The 21609-nt window shown below is 40.9% G+C and overlaps 1 protein-coding gene across 1 annotated transcript; it reads left to right on the top strand.

The window, feature by feature from the left end:
- The first annotated feature begins 8255 nt into the window (after positions 1 to 8255).
- On the top strand, positions 8256 to 21186 carry LOC119731729. Its single transcript, XM_038204958.1, has 17 exons — positions 8256 to 8310; positions 9434 to 9739; positions 11538 to 11873; positions 12286 to 12636; positions 13209 to 13556; positions 13839 to 14183; positions 14276 to 14623; positions 15566 to 15747; positions 16305 to 16572; positions 16794 to 16904; positions 17508 to 17674; positions 17940 to 18053; positions 19064 to 19134; positions 19367 to 19407; positions 19775 to 19871; positions 20280 to 20385; positions 21103 to 21186. Exons 1-17 carry the CDS (start codon positions 8256 to 8258, stop codon positions 21172 to 21174), a joined length of 3318 nt encoding a protein of 1105 aa, XP_038060886.1. The 3' UTR covers positions 21175 to 21186.
- The last annotated feature ends 423 nt before the right edge of the window (positions 21187 to 21609 follow it).

Genomic DNA, 21609 nt, shown 5'->3' on the forward strand with positions numbered 1-21609 from the left:
ACTCGTGACTTCATCCACAGCCTTTGCAAGCTGAAACAGTTGAAGCATTTGGATCTTCGGCTTAATACCCAGATGGCTGACAGAGGTTTCAAAAAAACAATGAAAAGGCTTTCTGATTGTGAAGCCCTGACTGATCTCAGGCTGTCTCTCTACAAAGTGACCAGTAAGGGGTTTACACATGTCAAGAATAACATGGAGAAGGTTGCACCCATGCTGAAGAGATTGCAAACACTGTATCTGCTGCATGGCTCTCTAACTGAGGATTTCGATGGGTTCCTCACAGACCTCATTGGGTACATGGACAATCTTCAGTGTTTTCATGTATCAGCATTGGTTGCATCTGATGAAGAACAAGGAATACCAAACAGTGTTGTTGAAATGATCAAACTGAAAAAGCCAACACTTCAGGAACTGTTTGTGGACAACAAGGATGCATTAGAGGCACAACTTGAAGAGGCGTAGTCTGAAGAAGGGGCTACCACATCAACTTCATCCTCATCAGACCAAAGCTGTAGTGAAAGTATCGGTACGCACAATTTCCTGAATGTGCCAAAGCTCAAGCGAGGTATACATGTATGTTCAAATTTCTCTTGTGATGGTCTTCCGGACTAATCCCTGCCCCACATAGTGGATACATTCAAAATTAGCAATGGATGGACAAGGAACAAGTGAAGTAGGTCTCCCCAACTCTCCTTTTCTGGCCATATAAGGAGCACTTGTGCACGAAGCCCATGAAGTGTGTAAGTGCTTTTAGTCATGTTTGTTTTGGAATCAGCAGGTAGCCATCAATACTGAGTCAACTGGCCGTCCTCCACTACTTCTTTTGGCAAACAGTCAATTCGAAGAAAGGATTCTCAAGTATTCAAACCAATTCCTGTCAAGTAGGCTCATTTTTGTTCCCTCTGTTGTTAATTTCATTAGCTCATGTGTCAAGGAAAAAAGGCGTTCACTGGTGATGTGTTGCCCTCTTGATTATACACCAGTTGTCAACTGTTTTGTCTCCATTCTGTCTTAATCTAATGTGATGGGCCGGACGTTGGCATCAACAGGTGCTTTAATTGTATCCACTCGTGAGAGCTCCATTCTCGGGACACATTGCATGCACACACTGGACCCCTTACGGTCATCTGAATGTGAATGACCTTGCATGTGTAAATATCAACCTCGTTCACATAGATCATAATCCTGCTGCGCTATATGTAGTTTTCCCAACATCATGTCTTGCGAATTTGTGAAGGAAACCACAAGCATCCCACAGACACAGTGGTGTAACTGTGTTCTGGGTAATCACAAAAATGGCCAGCCGTGGAAAGGGGGGGGGGGGACATCACATGACACTAGCTGTCATGGCTGTTCAGGATACAGATGTACTTTATATACTTGTGCCCCTTAACTTTACATTAAAACGGCGCATTTAAAGTTTTGGTACTTGCTCTCTGTTTTCAGTACTTTTGAACACATTTTGGTTTTTGGGAAGTACGAAAAATACCTCAAAGTCTGCATTGTTTTGTTTCTCACCATGAAAAAGTGTGTGGGGGTGATCCAATGCCCCCCCCCCCCTCCCACGTCATAAATATGGGGGTTATATAAAATGTCCATCCCAGGATGTACTCCCCAGCATCTATATAGACACGATAAACTTGAGGATGGTAATGTCTTGGGAACACTTCAAGGGTTACCTCCCTGCAACTGTTGAAATGGTTGAAGAGGATAGAATATTTTTGCAAAGAGGCTGGTTTAATCCCCCCTACCCCCTCCAGGCCATAACTCTCCCTCGTACCGAGAAAAACCTTCTTGCTTCGCTACTGTAAACAGGTTTTTTGTTTGTGGAACTTTTTTGTGGGTTTTGATACAAATCAATGTACACTCAAATATTGCTGCAACATCCTAAAAACTAAACTGTTAAATATGCTTGCAAAGCCCACTTTGCAACTGCTGCAACACTGCAAATGCTGCAAATGTCGTATTATCTTGTCTTTATTAGAATATTCAATGATTTGTCCCTACGTGTAAGTGGTTTGTTGTAAGCACGGAATGAAGGTCAACCAAGAAAACATTTCCAAAGATGTGATGGTCCGTCAAGCTTAAGTTAAAACTTGTTTTCTGTGTTATTGATCTTCCTTTGACATTGGTTTACATGTATCTTTCGTCTGTGTTGTCTCTCTTAAGTGATACTGAGCTCTTGTGGTTTTGCATTACATGTATGCTGATGTCATAACTCCATGTACTGTACGTGGGATTCCGCGGTGCCCAGCAAGTTTTGCAGTGCATATGCCAGATGTTGCACTTGCGTCTGTATCAGGGCCATTTCGTGTGAATATGACCATCAAGTCAGGAACTGCTTCACTGAACACTACACCACCCTCTAAAAAGACCCAGGTCTGTTTTGGCCTGGATTTCTCGTCATATTTTACCTGATACTTTTCAGGATCAAACTGATACTTTCATCTCCTGGTCAAAATATACACTTTGCCAAGGGTTTCTGGTCAAAATGACCCAAGAGGAAAGTCATTTTGACTAGGAAAGGTATCACATTTGATCCAGGTCAAATATAACCTGGATGGGTCAAATCTAACCCTGCACTTTTAGAGTGCACTTTGGTCCTCTGTAAGCTTGTCTGTCTATAAACCAGGCTATTGCTGCAGATAATGAACTAGATGAAGTACTGATTTGGTTGGTTTTTTAGTATGAAAGTTGAATTTGTTTCTATAGATGAGGTTTCTCCTGTCATAAGTAGGCAAGCAATTATCTGTGATGAGTCTTCATTTTGGAGAGAATTAAGTCCAGTGCGTGAGGCACATTGTCTCCCACAGTTGATACATGGCAAAGACTCTCCTGGGGTTGTGCACTGTTTTCTTTTCTCTCTCCTCTCATTGGTTGCTGCCGCTCTCGTCTTTATTACTTGATTGGTTCTTTTCCTTAGTACTTGGCAGGAGAGTTTTAATAGGAGGCCAGAAACACCAGGGAAAACCCCTTTTGTGCAGTCCCGCTACCACAAAGGCTGTGCAGTCATGTAGGTCACTTGCTCTATGTATGGACATGGAGGAGTGCTTCCATTACTCCCTGTCTTTAAGGGGTAAAGGACAAGTGGCCAGACCTTGTTCAGATGTCTTTGTTATCTTGCTTGGCACAGACTCGATTCTAGAGGAACCTGTCGTGAGCACAATCTTCCCAGAAGTTAACTGGCTAATGTTTTATGTTTCAGGCCTTGAGATTGGCCCTCAGTGAGTCCTTGTTGTTTCTAGACTCTAATATAACCAGTGCCTTATACATGTAGAACTAGACATTTTTAAACAAGTCCTCTGGCAAAAGTGCAGGGTTCTCCCCATGTACAAACGTGCTTATCGGCCCGATACGCTGGAATTGTGGCCCGATACGCCGACAAAAATGCCGATCACATTTGTCAGCCCCCGATACGCACAATATAATTTATTACACAAGCCATTAAAATGCACATTATCGTTTCATACGCCATTATTTCATCTTGACATTCAAAATCTTGACAAAAATCCCGTATTTCTGATGCTGCATGTGTGATCAAAATGCACACGATGACGGGTCTTTCGCGACGACCGCCAGCACCCAGCTATATATTAGCGCATTCAGCATGGTACACTGGTTCCCTTCGCGTGCTAACAGTATCAATGCTATGATGATGAAGGACCGGAACCAGTGTCTACTGCCTTGTACGTGCATACATGATGATTTCGGCCGAAGTTGGATCGTAAAAACACCAAACAAACATCGATGGAGAAAGAGAATTCTGCAAATTAATTCACAGAACGTGATCTCTATTTTCTGTGTATGTATTTTCCATTAAAATGACGAGATTGCAAAGCTCGAACGTATGGCGAAACATCGTACGCGTAGCATGCTTCTTAGAAGCAGTGGTGCAAAATTTTCAGCCACATGGGATGGGCCGTACACAGTTCAGTAATGCACACTGATGCTGCGCCGTGTCGGTGAGCACAGCGCGATGTACAGCCGGCCAGACTGAATGTTGACGGCGCCAGGGGCCATGATGTACGTTAAACATATTGTGGAATCAACTACCTCAAATATATTTTTAATTAGGTGAGGCAAGTTTTAATCACTTTTGATGGTCAGTCTTGATAATTTTCGTGGTGCAAAGGAAAATAATCCAGGCACAAAACTACATGATTCCTTGTTCAATATGCTCCATTCAATTAAGTGTTTTTATTCCTCCATGATTCAATCAGCAGCCCAAAAAATTGGCGAAATAATTTTTCCGACTTACCGACGCTATTTTGAAAGGCATGTAATCGGAAGCAAAAGTGATATTTTTCTTGACCTTAATTTCTTAATTTGAAACTTGCTTGTTAATATAATTCATACTTTCTAGATCAGGAAGTTTTAACACAGGTTTTGAAATGTTGATTTTTTTTTTTTAAGTTAAAAATTTTGATATATTTTTTTCTTTAATTACAAAAAATATTACATGATCTCCTCTAAATTTTAAGAGAAAATCTTCCTCAAAGACTCCCCAGATTTGCTCTAAAATGCACCAGAGAGCCTCTAAAGTTCAAAATTTTTCGGGGCCCTTAAGCGGGCCCCAAACCCCACGCCATGGCTTTGCAGGTTGGTGAATCACAACAAAACTTCCCCCACAGGTTTGAAAAAATCCTGGGGAGAACCCTGAAGTGTCCTTAAACAGATTTCAACTGATACTGATACAAAACCAGTAACTATTTGTATGATGATTTATACAGCCCTGCAGAAACTTAACTCCCTCCGATAGATTTTTCTACTTAAGTATTACATGAACTAAATCTTGTGTCGACTTGCTAAAACAGTGTGTATACAAACTTTAAATTACCAAACATTTTAACATGGTACTTTTATTTTTTTGTAACTGTAACTCATTGTTTTATTTGGTTGCTGAATTCTTTGTGTACATGTAGATGGTGATTTTATAAATTGCATACATTGACTACTTTGAACCGTTCTTTAGTTTTTGTCATTCAAAGCAGGTACATTGTATTCTAAGCTTTTACTGCCTATTGGTGTTGAATTATCTAAACTGTAACTTGTTTGTGCGTGTAATTCCGCATGGATCAGTTTTTCGGTTTCATATATGTATTCCTTTGCATTTTAGACCCTTTGCATAGTGCGCCCTCACTGAGGAAAGGTTTTTCCATTAGCAATATTTTTCAATGAAGAAATGCATCGACTCATGCATATACAGCAGACCAAATACTTGCTCTCCAGGCGCGGTTCTAGAACCAACATTTTGGGGGGCTAGCAGGGTGAATTCAGAATTTTTTTTCAGGGAGGCGTGCTGAAATGTAGACCGGTTATTTTCTCCAGACACTTAGGCCTCCGAAAATCAATGGGGGGGGGGGGGGGGGGAGCTCATGCCATATTTTCAATGGGGAGCGCCAATGAAATCCTAAAATCATTCACACTATATTAACTACAAATGCACCCTTGTCACGACTATTTCTTTAGGGGGAGACCGTTCGCATGTACATCACAATCCTTCTTTTTGCTAATGCAATTTCTTTTTAAGGAATTTATTTGGGGGGGGGGGGCTAGACAAAATTTTTGCCCCCCTAACCCCCCCCCCCCTAGAACCGCGCATGTTGCTCTCACATGTTACATCAGACATGTACGTATATGGATCTCAAGAGAGTAAATTTGGCCGTTCATGAACATGTATATACCTATCAGGAAAAAAATCATTGCCTAAAAGAGATATGACGAAAGCTTGAACAAATTCAATAATTTATTTTTCCTGAAGTTATATATCAACTGACGTATTTTGTTAGCCAATACATTTTTAAAAGTTTATGAAAACTATATTTATTATATATGTATATTAGTAATATAAAGAGTAAGTAAACCATTGATTCATAAGATTACGTATTTTTTTGTCAGACGTTATTGCCTGAAATGTTTGGTGACAATGTATATTGTCCAATGTGTTCGTACTTTCAGATTTTTAAATACAATTGTATAGTTAGTTGCTGACTTATTGTAGAGTGCAGTACTTGCCTGTTGAACAAAGTGTGGATAAATGATTTGGAAATTAAGCTTTAAGCACGATGTGCATTTTCACATCCACCAAAGAAAAAATAAAAATCCTGTTTTTCTGAAGATTTTTCAACTGACGATGCGTATTTTCACATTCACCAAATATATTTAAAAATGCATATTTTATATTGGTCATTTTAACATTCCTGTGTTTTTTTAACATAGAGCAGTTCAGCTGAACAAAGTGTTGACAATTATAAGGGGATGGACATTGATGTAAATTATGATGGATGTTTTTTCATGTTGTCCCAAAGATGGTCAAAACTGTATATTTCTAATTGGTCTTTCTATCATTCCTATGTTTTTCAAAATGATAAGCAGTTCAACGGTATAATGGGAACGGACATTAATGTAAATTATGATTCGTATTTTCACATTCAGCAAAGATAAACAAAATTGTATATTTCCAATTGGTCATTTTAACATTCTTAAGTTTTTCGAAACAATAAGCAGCATAACTGACTTAAAACGTAGGAGTTTTTTGTATACGGAGGACACATCGACATATTGAATGAATTTTGAACACAACCTTTATAAGCTGTGCATAGTTTTAAACATTTGAGACGATCACAAGGTTTTTTTAGGCGGCTATATAATAATTATGCTATACAATGGTATGACAATTTTTGAAAGAATTATGTTTCAAAGGTGAAGTTCTGTATACATGGCAACATTTCTTGTCAAACTCACGTACACATGTACTTCAGTCCAATTAAAGTGGCCTTATGTCAGAAAGAAGGTTAATGTTAAACAGTGCCTTCTGTATTCTGTTATGTTGATGTTACTGTCATGTGCGAATGATGAAATATGAATCGGTTGCATATCGCCTCACTTTGCTTGTTCGCATGTCCAAACGCACTTGCCTGTTGCCATTGTATATGGAATTTGGACTCCTATAAAATATTGCGCATTGGAGATCAATGGTTCTGACTCTTGTCATGTGTGACATCACTGTTCTGTTTCTCTCTTTACTGGGACATGCACAATACAACCAACGAGTCTGTATTTTATAGAGTCCCAGTTGCACATATTGTACACCACACCGCTCGAGAAAACCTGTGAGGAAGCGAACCTTATATGGTAGGTTAAAGCAGTCCGGAATATTTGTGATCAAACTTGAGAAGAAAATACGTTTGAACAGACTGTGCTATTTGGATTAGTCTCAACACCCAAATCGATATCTGTTTAGTCCTTGATTTTTTTCCACCCAAAGAAAATGAGACATCGACCCGCCCCCCCCCTTCCCCCATAAAAAGAATTCCCATAATTCATAATTAGGCTACCTCAAGTATTGAGATATTCTCAATTTGATTTTAATACAATGCAACGTTTATTTATATTCAGCCACAAATAAAATTAAAATTCAAATAGCATTTACGTAAGAAAAATTAGAGAAAATCATGTATGTGGAAAAAGGAAACAGAAAGCACAAAAAGACAAAAAGAAAAAGCAATTATTTTATGGCCCTTGAACCTTGGCTTGTCAATGGCACATATACACTGTAGTAGTACAGTTGAACAATATTAAAGAGTAATTCTTCGATAATATTAATTGCAATATTCAAGAAAATTGCCAAGCGGATTTCAAGGGGAGGAAAAGGAGATGCTTTTTGCCAACATTGTACAGTTAAATCGTAATTACTGCTCTGTTTAATAACTTACAAAAAAATGAATGTTTATGAGTAAAATGCTAAGAATAACATTTGCGGTGACAGATGGAACGTTCCGTTTTCACCGTCTTCGATTGAATATTATTCTTTCCATTGCAGAAATGTGAAACATTTATTATAATTGTGTTTATACAACACCTGAACAAACCCATCATCTGATTGGTCAATGCCACCAATAGTGTGACCGTGCAATGGAACTTTCTAGTTGCCATGGAAAACAACTTCTATGACACGTGATCAACGACCTGAAAATTAGATGACGGGGCCGGGGATTTGTTCAGGTGTTGTCATTGAAATCGCCTCAAACAATATCGGTACTTTGAAGACATATACATGTGTTTTGAAGCTACCTGTGCTGCGCTGCGTCTCAAACCAAATTGAAACCATATCCATAGTACCAGGAAATGCGTTAGGAATAGGATAGGAAAACATGTTGTGTTAACGTTTGGTTATGAACTGTAGGCCTATATAACTTCAACTTACGATTCGATTCGGATCAGTTGTGAAACTTTCTCCGTCCAGGGCCTTCAATATGGATGTTCTGCTCATTCTTGCGTTGTTTGCTTTACTGTTTCAACTGTCAAAAGGTAGGCCTGTAAGACCATCGTGAATTACGGTATAACATGATATTAACATCTGGAAAGTTTTGTTCACCGTGCAAGATAAATGAACCACTGTCTGTGTAATATTTGATAAGCAGAATATAACACACAGTATAACGAATTCAGTGCAGCTCTTTTAGCTCAACTGCGTTTTTGTTGCAGAGAAGCAGATAGTATGGCTCAGTCGCATTTACTATCTATGGTTATTTAGAATATAGGTAGAATGGCTTCTAATCGCTGTTCCTGAAAATAGCCCGACTGGTCTGTACTATAACTCTAAAAGTAGGTATGCATCTTCTTTTCGGTTGACTGTGGTTTGTCCGCGAGTAGAAACGAAAACAAAACTCAAGTGCGCTCTCCATTCGCTTTATGATACCATCCCATGGTAAAACGGCACCAAATTATAGTATAGTTGCGGTAAAAATGGATAAGCAAACATGGAATGTTGAATCGTACCGTGGAACCCAGGGGGCTCGATGAGAGGGTCTCCACCCTACCCCTGAAATGGTTCAACAATTACACCGTTGCGTGCGTTTTCTCCGTCGCATTAAGCCTTGTTCTCGCTCATGCTGTAGACGTTTTTTGACATTATCGTCTGAAAATCGGAATTACCTTTCTCACGAAGTGTCAAATGTAGGAATGTGTGCATGCCGGTGACCGAAAAGTGAAAGGTTTTTTGTTCCCTTGAATGTGCACAGTGAATAATGCTTTTGCACAGAGCAGACGCAATGTGAATTTTATGAATGACAAAAACGTGTTTTTCCCCTCCATTGGATCGAATGTTTACATGCAAATTGTGGCCTTGTAAGAATGAATGCTTCATTATCGGTTTGGGGTAATATTCACAGGAAACAAACAGGAGGACCGCCCCTAGGCACCTCCTTTGAGTGCAGCCCCCACCCACCCTTTTTCGAATTTGCAGCCGGAGATGCTTTCCTTGGGTAATAATTACATAGTAGGCTAAGAAAAGACTTTCAGTACATAGCCATTGCGAATCAACTGAACAGCATTCTGTGTTCTCTGGTATCGGCTTGGCCTCGTACTTTTTTGAAATATAGACAGGGACGTTGTGATATACATGATTGCTTTTTCCACAAAACAATTTCAGGTGAGGGAGGTACGCTTAGGATCCTCCCAGCAGAGAATTACGTGGCTTCCATTGGAGATAATGCAACGTTCACGTGCTTGGTAACCGGTCGTCAAACTGATAGGGGACCGGGAGTCGATGTCTTGTGGCAGAAATCTCGTCAGATATTGCAGCGGTGTTCGTTCCAACCACCCGGCGACCAAGAGGAATTTGAGGAGCACTGCAAACTGAGCATCGCCCCGGTGAGAAGGACCTCGGCTGGCCTGTACGAGTGCGTACTGTTCTACCTGACATCGACTACTAAAAACCTGCAGTTGGATGTAGTCGGTAAGGCTTGAAGGGGTTTAATAGTCGCTTTGGAATTTAGATTAAGTCCTTGGCAGTGGCGTAACTCGCGGGGGGGGGGGGGGGGGGGGCAGTTATTTACCCACCCCTCAATATTTAACAGCGAATACTCTGTTTTGAATGGGGCCTTTCTTCCTTATAAAACTCTCTTTGTATTTTTATATTATGTATATTTATATTTAATTGTATAGTAGACTAAATGGGGTTTGCACTCCCTGCCCCTACTCCCGTTCAGCCGCTGACTGATGTTATGTAACTTGCAAAATGTGGCCACAAATAGTAACTGGAATGATACAATTCTTCATTTCATTCTTCAATTGCCTTATAGAACGCAGGGAAATTATCGTAGATTTCAACATTTTCCGGGAGGCATGCCTCCAGACGCCGTAGCAGGGCGTGCTTTTGGCGCTTCCCAGACTCAACACCCCCCCCCTTATATCCCCACCCCTTTCGTTTACTTAAATCTGGCTCTTCCCCTAATTGCAATGCTTTCTCAAGCTGGTCTTTTATACACAGTGGTTGCCAAACGTTCAACCCGGATGTTATGTCGAAAAAAATACCTAGCTTATGTTATTATTTCAAATCACGTTTCTCTCTTACAAAACAAATATTAGTAATAAGTAAAAAGAAAGGTGTCTATAAGTTCTAAACCGAGATTATTATAGCTTGCTGTTTCGATTCGGCTCAACATATACCCCTGCAGTTATACAAATGGTTGTCCTATGAGGACCTTCGTGTTATTTTGGTTTGCTTCACAGAATGTTTTCTTTGAAACGCTGACTATTTATTCTAATGTCATACTGAAACTTGCACATGTTTGTTTTATGTCAGGCTTAATTGTTGTAACAAAAATAACCTGTTGAGTTTCATTTTACATGATACGATTGGAACGAGAATGAAAGTTTATAACTGCGGGGAATAAAGAGACTGTCAATTTACAGCATTCTGACCAGAGGCGCGAATAACATGAATTTGTAATACATTTTAAGGGGGGTATAGTCTATTGAAAAAAGGAATTGACATAAAACGCAAAACCGACGAATATCTTTTTTGGAGCCTCCACAATTAAAATGTTTACACTTGAAAACGTTATGTGTATGAATGACAAGTAATACCGGCATTTTGTGCACAAACATTACGGAAACCGAATAGGTTAAAGCTTTAATTTGATTCCTCCTTATCACAGTGCATATACAAAAACTGATGCATGTACAACTTTTTTTTTTAAATATTAGCTCCTATTTTGTCTAATAATAACTTATATACACTTACATAATGGTTATTTCCTAATTCAGTGCTGTTTCCCTTATTTCATTTGCCCACCTACATCCAGAGATATAGACAGATACTTGAAAGGGATGATATATCAATGTGGTCCAATTTGCAGCAAAGTGGATGAAAGGAGATTAACATGCCAGCAATCTCTCTGTTGGCCATCATACCTATTGTTCTTTGCCAATCAATATTTAGTCGGAACCTATGACTCATTGATTATGTAATTCGTTTTTATAATCATTGGAGCATAAGTTTAGGCTGGTCCAACTCTGTTTGCAAAGGTTCGCGAAGTATTTATTTCATATTAACTCACCATTTTACACCAGCAACATTAGAAGGTGTTACTCTGTCGTTTGGCTTAGTCGGTTTTTTTTTTCGGGGAAAAAAGGTCCATCACATTATTGAAACTTTACGCTACCTAATTTTATTGATTCGCATATTTAAGGTCAAATACAGTCAGTAAACAGAAGTTTTATTCGTCTTCACATTTTAATATTCTATACAGAACCAAATACTACGGTAGAGGTTACGGATCTCCTGACAGGCAAACTCGTCGACAGTGATTCTGAACCAATCTGTGTCCGTCGGTCTGGTTCAGCTGTACGTGGCTTCGAGTGCACAGTTCGGGACGCCGAACCCAACGCCTGGAACATCGCGTGGTTGGTCGGGGGAGAGCGGGTTGTAACGGGTTTCGTTGAGACCGGAGTAGGTAGACTGGTAAAAGTGAGCAGCACCTTCAATTTGTCACAGTTGCAAACCGAGTTTCCGAAGAACCTCACTTGTCAGGCTACGGGTCTCGATAGACTTATCAGCATTACAGTTGCGTTGAGGTCTTGTCATGGTAAGAAAAAAAAGGTTCTTCCATCTTAATTCGCAGGCCGCAACAACTACTGCCTTCTCTACCTTTACCCTTTCTCTTATATAATTCAAGTCACTGCTAAGCAAGGTGCCCCATACAGCTGCTCACAGTACCAAGATTATTGTCTCTGATATTCGTAAGCGTATGCATAACTGATGGAATTGTCGGTACGTGATTGGGCAGCCAAGCTTCCGTTCTGTCTCCAGAGTCTCGGTTTCTAAAATATGACCAGTTGAGAGGGCCATTTTGAGTGTCGATTGCAGTAAATCTTAAGGCTTATTGTCATTACTCAAGGGAGGTTGTCCTAAAGTTCTGTCCTTGTGACACGGTCCTTCCAGTTGATATTATGTGACATTTTCAGCATTAATAACTCATTTGCATTTGTAACCTGTAGGCATTCATCTGAAACCTTTCCTGGACCTTTGGGATCTATCAACTGGACGTCTAGTTGGACTGACATCCACGCCAATCTGCATCCAACCTGATACGGAGCGGCATTTCCGATGCCAACTCAGAACAACCAGACCAGAGATCTGGGATGTAGCCTGGTTTATCGATGGAGAAGAGTCTGGAGCTGGCCTCACCAATTTTACCAGTAGCGAAGCGGGCGGATTGGTCAACGTGAGCAGCAGGTTCATTATATCCAAGTGGCGAGACGATGGTACCGTTAAGAGTCTTACCTGCCGAGCTACAAATGAAGTAGAAGAGTCACTTAACGTCACAGTGCACTTTGAACCCTGCTCTGGTAAGAAAATGGAATATCTTGATTGTCTCCTTATTGGTTGATGAAAACTGCCCTAGGTCTCAGTAGTACTTGTTTGGCGGACATCATCTTCTGGAAGAGGCACTTCAAATTATCATTAGGGGACAAGTAAGGGGTGGGTTAGGCACAGGTCCCAGGAGGGTTGGCGTGACTTTGCCACCCAGGGCACCCCATTTATACAGCATTTTGTCCCATGCATCAACCCCCGCCCCCTGGTTCAAGCGAAAGACTAATCAGCATTACAATTTAGTTGAAGTCCTGTCATGGTAAGAAAAGGTTCCTCAGTCAATACGTGTACGTGTACAGTATTGTGGACAAGTGAAAGGACGGTTTTGCCCTCGTTCTGTCTCCAAAGTCTCGGTGCCCCAAATAATTATGACAAGTTGAACGGGTAATTTTGAGTCTCGATTACAGTGAACCAGTAAGGTTCATTGTCATGACGCGAGGAAGGTTGTTGTCCTGGAGCAGTCCAGGTGACATGGTCCGACCAGTTGATGTTTGTGAAGTTCAGCATTAACAAATTATCTCTGTTTATGCATTTGTAACTCGTGTAGACATGCATCCAAAACCTTTCTTGGAGCTGTGGGATCTATCAACTGGACGACTTGTTGGACTTACATCCTCGCCAATCTGCATCCAGTCTGATACGGAGCGACATTTCCAATGTCAACTCAAATCAGCCAGACCAGGGATCTGGGATGTAGCCTGGCTCATCGATGGAACAGATGTTGGAGCTGGCTTTACCAATTTCACAAGTGGCACACCTAGTGGATTGGTCAACAGGAGTAGCAGGTTCGTCATATCCAAGTGGCGGAGCGATGATACCGTTAAGAGTCTCACGTGCCGAGCTTCAAATGAAGAAGAATCACTGAACGTCACAGTGCACCTTGAGACCTGCTCTGGTAAGTTAAGGGGATATCGCAAATGTTTCCATTTTGATTTATGAAAACTGGCCAGGTTGTCAGTGTCACTTGCTTGGCAGACCTCATCTTCTGAAAGGGCACTTCATCAAGACTTTCAAATAACAAAAGTCCTTTTTGACTTCTCCTAAATTCTCATTATAGGGAACAGGTTGGAGGTATTATTAGTAATAGCACAGGTTTCGAGTGGATGGGCGCCCGCTTGTCACACAACATTAGTTTTTCCCCTGGTTTTAAATGACTGTATTATTTCCACTGGCGTAGACCGAGTAAAGAATGCTTCAATGAATCTTATGGATCTCTCGACCGGAAAACTGGTTGGCGTGACGTCTGGACCCATCTGCCTGAAGATGGGCACGAAGCGAACCTTTGCATGTACAATCCTAGACGTCCGGCCAGACATTGTGGTGACTTGGATCATCGATGGAATCAGGAATGAAAGCAGACGAGTAGATGTAACTCCGGCAACAGGTGGATTAGTCAACATGAACGCAAGTTTCTCCGTCTTCACCTCCTTGGATGGAAGCCTCATCAACAGCCTTACCTGCATGGCTACGGGATTCAAGACAAAGTCTCTTCTCGTCACCCTGCAGCTCCAGACTTGCCCTGGTGAGACAACCGTCCGTTCTAATGTTTGATTGTTCAGGTCAAGTGAAGCATGAAAGCAAATTACCTGCGAAATTGACTTTTTTATTATTCAGAAATTGTCTCCAATACTTCAATGGAGCTCCTGGATCTGTCGACTGGAGAGTTCATCAGCGATGCTTCGGAGGCCATCTGCGTGACATCGGAGACGGGAAAAGCATTTGGATGCACCGTGCGACAAGCCACACCCGACTCTTGGAGAATCGCTTGGGTCATTGACGGCGTGAGGGAGGAAACCGGATCCGTGGTTCAGACACCGAGCACAGACGAACTAGTCGACATCTTTAGCAGGTTCACTGTTTCCAACCCGACCAGTGCAGACGTCGTCAAAAGCCTAACATGCCAAGCAACGAGCCTAGCGAAAGAAGAACTTGCAGTCACGGTTCATCTGCGATCCTGCGCCGGTAAATAACTAAACTAACTCTTAACTAAATAGTATTAGTGAATTATTCTTTGGGAAGTTTATGACCCGTTGCATCCAACAGCAGCAGTCGTGATACTGTTTCTCATTAAGCTAGTAAGGTATTCCAAAAAAGTCTTGTGCACAGCAAGATTCGCGGATTTTTTTTTTTTCGGGGTAACTGCATGCGGCAGATAAATGCACACAATTCTATGGGGGACGTAGTAACCAAATCTGCATTCTGTGCAATTGTTCGTGCAATCGAAAAGGGATGGAGCTTTCATTCGCACAAAAAGTTTTGACACACAAGACACCTGAAAACACTTCGCTGTGCAAAGATTTTTTTTTTGCAAAATGTTATACTTCAGAACACAACGTTCGCTTCAATTTCGCTGGTACCCTGCTATGCTTTGGTACGCATACGATGAAATTTGTATCCCGAAATCTTGATGTGCACATGCGCAGTTGGAATACCGAACTCGCTTATTGATTGTCAACAAGATGTCTTCTGTTTTTATTTTTGTTTCATTGGCGACAATTATGTGTGCAGTAGGACACTCTCAACCGACATGGCATGTTTGTAGCCACAACCTCAGTCTTGGTGGTCTAGAATCGGTCATTCGGAAATTTCCTTGACGTGAAACTCGTGATACTTACATCTTCACCAAATCTGGGTTATATCTGACCAGATTCTTTTCAGGGTCCAAATGACAATTGTCTGGGTGAAAATGATTCTTTGCCATGATTCCGGTCCTAAATGACCGGAAAATCACAAAGGGAAAAGTCATTTTAATCCGGACAAGTAGCATTTAGATTTTGAATAGTATTAGGTCGGATAGAAACCAGACTCCGGCCAAATTTGACTCGGAACACTTTAATGTGTGACGAAATAATAACAATACTGGAATCAAATATAGTTCACGTTTCTATCTGTTTTTACTACTAGGCAATAAGCCAGCAATAGGCACGATCAACATGACGATGCTCTTTGCCATAGTCGGAGTCCTGAGTGGAATGTTAGTTTTGGCTGTCGCTGCTTTGGTCATTTCTTCATCAAGAGCCAAGAGGAAATACCACGTACCAGTGAGTGCACAGAGTGTGCCGAATCTTCAAGAAAGCGTCGAGATGGTAAGATATGTACAATGGGATATCAAAGTTACCTTTAGGTGTGGTAGACTCTAAGACCGTCGCTGGTTAAGTTTTTATCTGGAATCTTAGCTTCATTTTGCCAAAAACTCGTTAGGGTAACATTATACACATAATATCTGGGTTCAACTGACTCTTTCCCTAAAAGGTTTACGGGTCAGATTGACGCGAAAAAAAAAAATAATTAAAGATAGGATCGGAACTGCCATTGGATTCTGAACGAGGTCATTATGCCCATTAAAACTTGAAACCGGGTCAGTGTGAAAGGAATTCTCAACGTGTAGTTTAATTAAACCCTAAAAAGTGCCTGGACAGACTGACCCGGATTCCGGGTTATATTTGGCATGAATCTTTTCCGTGATTAAAAGTATTGTCATTTGACCCGGAAATATTTCTTTTTTTTTACATGGAAAATGTGCCAACTTTGACCCTAGATGAGTTAAGGTTATGTAGAACCCGGAATACTTAGTGAATCTGATCTCGAAAATTTAAGAGAGTAAATAAAATATAGTCGTATTACTCGGATGGATGCAATACAGGAGTCAGTGGCCCCAGATTCAGAATCTGATCCCACGGCAGTTAAGGAAGAAGTCACCTACCAGAACACCATAGCACAACCCAGAAAGATGACTGAAGAGATCCCATCAGACACCGGCCTGCCATCTTGGGCCGAGGGATGGGGGATTCCTTGGAGCGACCTCATCGTCGAGGAGCGAGTCCTCGGCAGTGGGAACTTTGGTGAGGTGCGATACGGAACTGTTAGGAAAGATGAAGACTTGAACAGGGCTGCCATCAAGATGCTCAAAGGTATAATCGAAACATAATTATAGTGCTTAAATCAACTTTTGAATTTGTGTTTCTTAAAATTTTACTTGCTATTTGTTTTGATCGAATTTGATCGTTATTGACGTATCAGAATACCAAATACAACTCTTCAAACTTCAAGGACCCAAATTGCAATACCTCCAATCGTTTCTTATGTATTTTTTTGCGAACAATATCATGACTTTCCTCTCTCCATCTTGTAGGACATGTATCGTCATGTGACAGAGATGATTTCATGGATGAGCTGTGGACGATGACTTTTATCGGCTACCATCCTAACATCGTAGAACTACTCGGTGCTTGTCAACATCAAGGTAAGTTACGGGACGTTTTTCAAACCACAGCTTCGGCTCCGTCTCCGGCTGCAGCCAAACTACATGGCTGAAGCCACAGACAGAGGTGAAATTAGGGTTTGGAAAAGAAACTCGGTCAGTTGGAACACGAGTATCATACTTGACAGGGATTTGGTGCAGAAATCAGGTGGGACGAGGTCTTATTTTGGAAGTACCCATACCGAACTTATTTGGTCAGCCTTTGCTATCATTCATATGTCCGTCAGCATCTTGGAACAGAGAGAGAGCGGGGGCAATTGAGCTAAAGTAGAAGTGGTGGGATAAGCAGGCCCGTCGCCAGGTCCGGGGGGGGGGGGGGGCAGGCCCCCTGACGAGCCACTGCCCCCCCCCCCCCCATCAGCAAAAACCATAGACGTGAAAAATATATATAAGTGTGTTTTGTCTTCTGTGTGCCCCTATTTTGTACTGTGACCCTCCACCCCTGCCCCCAATGCCCTGGCTGGCGACGGGCCTGGCCGGGTGAGGTGAGGTCAGCTCCCTTATGGATGGATAAATGAAGGAAAGTTTGCAAACAGGTCTTAGTTAAGATCTTGCCCTACCATCCTCTTTGTGTTCCTGATCCAGGAGTGCTGTACGTTGCCTTGGAATACCTTCCTTATGGTGATCTGCGCAGCTACCTGCGGACGGCTCGCTCACAGTCAGACTCAGACGAGGATGCCTTGTCTTCCGATCAGCTGGTCAAGCTTGCACTCGGTGTTGCCAGGGGAATGGAGCACCTTGCTAAAGCAGGGGTAGGCCTAACTGATTAAGCCGTCTAACCAACTCCAAGTTTGGTTTTAACGAATTCCATTGTGTAGAAGTCTAGATTTGAGTATACGTGGCTTCCATTCAACAACCGGTCTTTTTTTTCTTTAAGAAATACTTCAGTCACATTGCCAACGTCTTTTGTATTCTGGATCCCACTCTTTGAGAAACCACAGTCATTCACTTGTATTTTAGGCCGATTAATGAATTCCAAATTCAACTTTCACAATCCTTGACAACTTATATTTTCAGGTAATTCACCGTGATCTGGCTGCCAGAAACATCCTGATCGGGAACGGATTGGTTGCTAAGGTTTCTGACTTCGGTCTGTCCCGTGGGGAGAATATCTACGTCCAGACATCGAGGGTTTGTGCAGATGGAAAAATTATTGAAAATGTCGATTATTTAATAATAATAACCTTCAATAATAATAATAATCTTCAAAGAGGAAATGGGGGTTCTCTCCTTTTCACTGTCAATCGTTGACCAGCGTTTGAAAATTTTGCTCTACCATAGATAAGGTTACTTTGTGAGCCACTAACACAAAACAACGCTTTTTAGACTGAAATTGTGTGCATTTGTTTTATCTTGGGGGCCTGGATTAAATTTATGGGGTAAATATCCCTTGGTCCATTGCTGAAAAGGTGGGAGTAAACAATTCTAAATACTCTATTTTTTTTCTTGGGATACATAGACAAACACACACATGACCAAAATCGCAAGGAATACATAAAATGAAAGCCTTAGATACAAACAAACAAAAACAAATACAAAATACCATTCAGATTACCGAAAAGAAACATAGTTTATGTCAAGGGGCTCTCCAAGCTAAATGGGATACATGAATACAAGAAGCTTCAAACAAACAAACAAACAAACAAACAACGCAATACCCCAACAACCCGGTAACATATCAATCAATAGATAAAAAAATAAATTAATTAAAAACCTTTAATAAAATTGTAGTTTGGCGACGAAAATTGGTTCACTCGGAATCCGGGTTCTATTTCTCCTGCCACGTTTCTGGGTCACAGTGCACTATTTTTGGTCGAAATTACACATATCGAGCTCATTTTCCGGGATATTTTCACCCGGAGAAGAGTAATTTTGACCCAGAAGAAAGAGTGTCATTTTGACCCTGAAGATTGTCAGACAAAATAGAATCGGGATTCTGGGTCAAATCTGTCTCTGACCATTTAGAGCACAGGTTGAGCGACTTGCTCAAGACAAGAAAACAGGATATACGGCCAATCGTCAGGTAGAACGGCGACCTAAACACAAAGTAAGCAAGTCGGACAGCCGCTGTAAATTATAAGAAATTAATCAAGCATTATCAGTTGATTCATTTATTCAACCGTTTTATTCTATTTATGCAGCGACGAGTACCACTTCGCTGGTTATCCATCGAGTCAGTGAGGCACCAGTTGTACACCACTCAGAGCGATGTGTACGTTTGTCAGTCCGTCTTTCTTGATCTTGAAATTCGGGACTCGGAAAAACTGAAGATATCACGAAAAAGCAGCTGAATTCAAAATGAGGATTTTTTACTCTATGGAAGTTTGCATGTGAACTTTAAGTTTTCTCGTCATATGCTTATGCACGAGGCCAAAAATATTGATAGTAGTTTCTATACCCTAATTCTTCTAAACGCTGTGTCGATTTTTATGTTATATACGTAGGTGGTCCTTCGGAATTCTCTTGTGGGAAATAGCTACTTTCGGTAAGCATAATTTGTCCGGTTATAATACTTTCTTCAGCAACATTTTAATTAAAAATAGGAATTACGACATATCGCTTTCAAAATGTACAAATCTTCTTGTAACAGAATGAAGCAATAATGACGCAGTGCTATTTTGGCCGATTGTGTATCGTTTTTTTTTTTTAAAGTGGAACGTTTGCTCTTTTAAAAACGATAATGAGTCCTTTCTATGGTTTGTTTTATTCTCATTTTGCTTGTTAATGTGTAGCAAAACAAACTCCTTTCCACTCCTCCACTATAATCTCTTGTTCCATGAACAAATCCCATCACAAATGTTCAAGCCTAAAAAAAATTAAGCCAACTAGATTACAATTTTGTTTAATTCAAGGTGGCACTCCGTATCCAACCATATCGAACGACTTGCTGGTGGAAACTATCAAAAGAGGATATCGTATGCCTAAGCCGGACAATTGTCATGAGCAAATGTAAGAATTCTCATTCCTCTAGAAGAGTTATCCGAACGGTCCTCATAAACCCCTGTAATCTAAACTATTAGAAAAAATCACCAGACATTGAACACACTTGAGGACTACATGTGTGGACTAAAGAGGGCGGCCTGCAACCCGCCAGCAAGATGATGAATGATAAATGCACTTGCGCTCTCCATTACAAATTAGATGATACACACTGAGTAAGGACACAGTTTGCCTAACAAACATTATGGAGTAGGTTCTGGTTCCTGGTCCTCAATTCTAATCTTAAAACCAAAAACAATCAGGTTTACTGAACAATGACGTTTACAACATCTATTTCCGGGGGGAAAACTATTGATGAATTTCGGCTCCAAAAAAAAACGTACATAAAATTAGTTGCTTCCCTGTTACTTTCTTTAGCTATGCCCTAATGCGCGATTGCTGGGACGAGGATCCGAACAACAGACCGACCTTCACTGACCTAGTGTATATCTTGAGTGACATGGCAGACAATCGGATCAAACACGTGAGTAAACTGTCTGCACATCTGGTCGTAAGGACTTCCTCGGCATCAGCATCTCTCGAAGCCGCCATACTTAACGTTTTAGTCAGTTCGATCATAAGCAATTGCAAATCAATCACACTTCAATCACAAGTCAACCACAAGTCAACCAAAAGTCAATCACAAGTCAGTTAAAAGCCAATCGCAAGAAATTTGCCGCATGTCAATCACAAATCATTCGCAAGTCAATCACAAATCAATCGCAAGTCAACCACATGTCAATCACATGCCAACGACAGTGTTAATCACAAGTCAATCACAAGCTTATCACCGATTATTTGCAAGTCCATTACAAATCGATCTATCTTCAATCACAAGTCAATCACAAGTCAGTCACGAGTCAATCACAAGTAAGCCACAATTCTATTGCAAGTCAATCCTCATGTCTGCAGTTGCCCTCGTTACAGTTCCTTTGAATTTTTCGTCACGCAAGTTGAGACTGAATTGCTTCTGGCTAACTTTCAACGACTTGTGATGAATTGTGATGACTTGATCACAGCTATGATGCAGCAATTTCTTCCAAGTCTACTACTTTGCGTGTATTAATCTTCACCACAAACAGCTTCAGGCATTGCATCATGTTCAAATATATTCTTGGGATTAGAATCCAGCTATGCTGACTTTATAAATTTGTTTAATGCAATTGCATTAAAAGCAGTTTATTTGAATTTCTTTTCACAGACTTACATGGCGGTAATCCGAAACGAGTACCAGAATATGAGCGCCATCCTGCCGGAACTTGATGACAACTGAGGGGCGTGGTCAGCTGCTGATTCACCAAGCGGTTTGCACGGGACAGGCCTATGGCATGGATGGCTGAATCCTGATGGCTGACATCAATCCTTATAATTATGTTCTTTTGATACAAGTAGAATGCTTAAATTAAACAGAATAATGAAATGATTTTATTTGAAGCCCGCGGAAACACGCCGAACTTTTGTCTTATAATGATTCTTTCTGGAACTGCTGGTTAAGACGTGTTGAAGATCGTCATTCTAATATTGGCACTGCGTTGTGAAATTGGCTTGTTTTTATTGTTCTTTCAGTAAATTATGGATGCCCTATTTTTAAGGCATGTTTATACGCGTCGAAAGGCAGATCTAAGGGGTGTATTTTGGTGGTAGCTAACTTCCTCTTCCGTCTGACCAATGTCAATTATTTACATAAAAAGAAATCCAAACTTTTCAT

The sequence above is a fragment of the Patiria miniata genome, unplaced genomic scaffold (assembly GCF_015706575.1).
Source record: "Patiria miniata isolate m_02_andy unplaced genomic scaffold, ASM1570657v1 HiC_scaffold_1, whole genome shotgun sequence".
In the NCBI taxonomy this organism is placed as follows: Eukaryota; Metazoa; Echinodermata; class Asteroidea; order Valvatida; family Asterinidae; genus Patiria; species Patiria miniata.

Coding starts and splice junctions, on each gene's coding strand:
- LOC119731729 (XM_038204958.1), top strand. CDS start 8,256: ATGGATGTTCTGCTCATTCTTGCGTTGTTTGCTTTACTGTTTCAACTG. Junction 11,874..12,285: donor TGCGTTGAGGTCTTGTCATG/GTAAGAAAAAAA, acceptor TGTAACCTGTAG/GCATTCATCTGAAACCTTTC. Junction 14,624..15,565: donor TCATCTGCGATCCTGCGCCG/GTAAATAACTAA, acceptor TTTTACTACTAG/GCAATAAGCCAGCAATAGGC.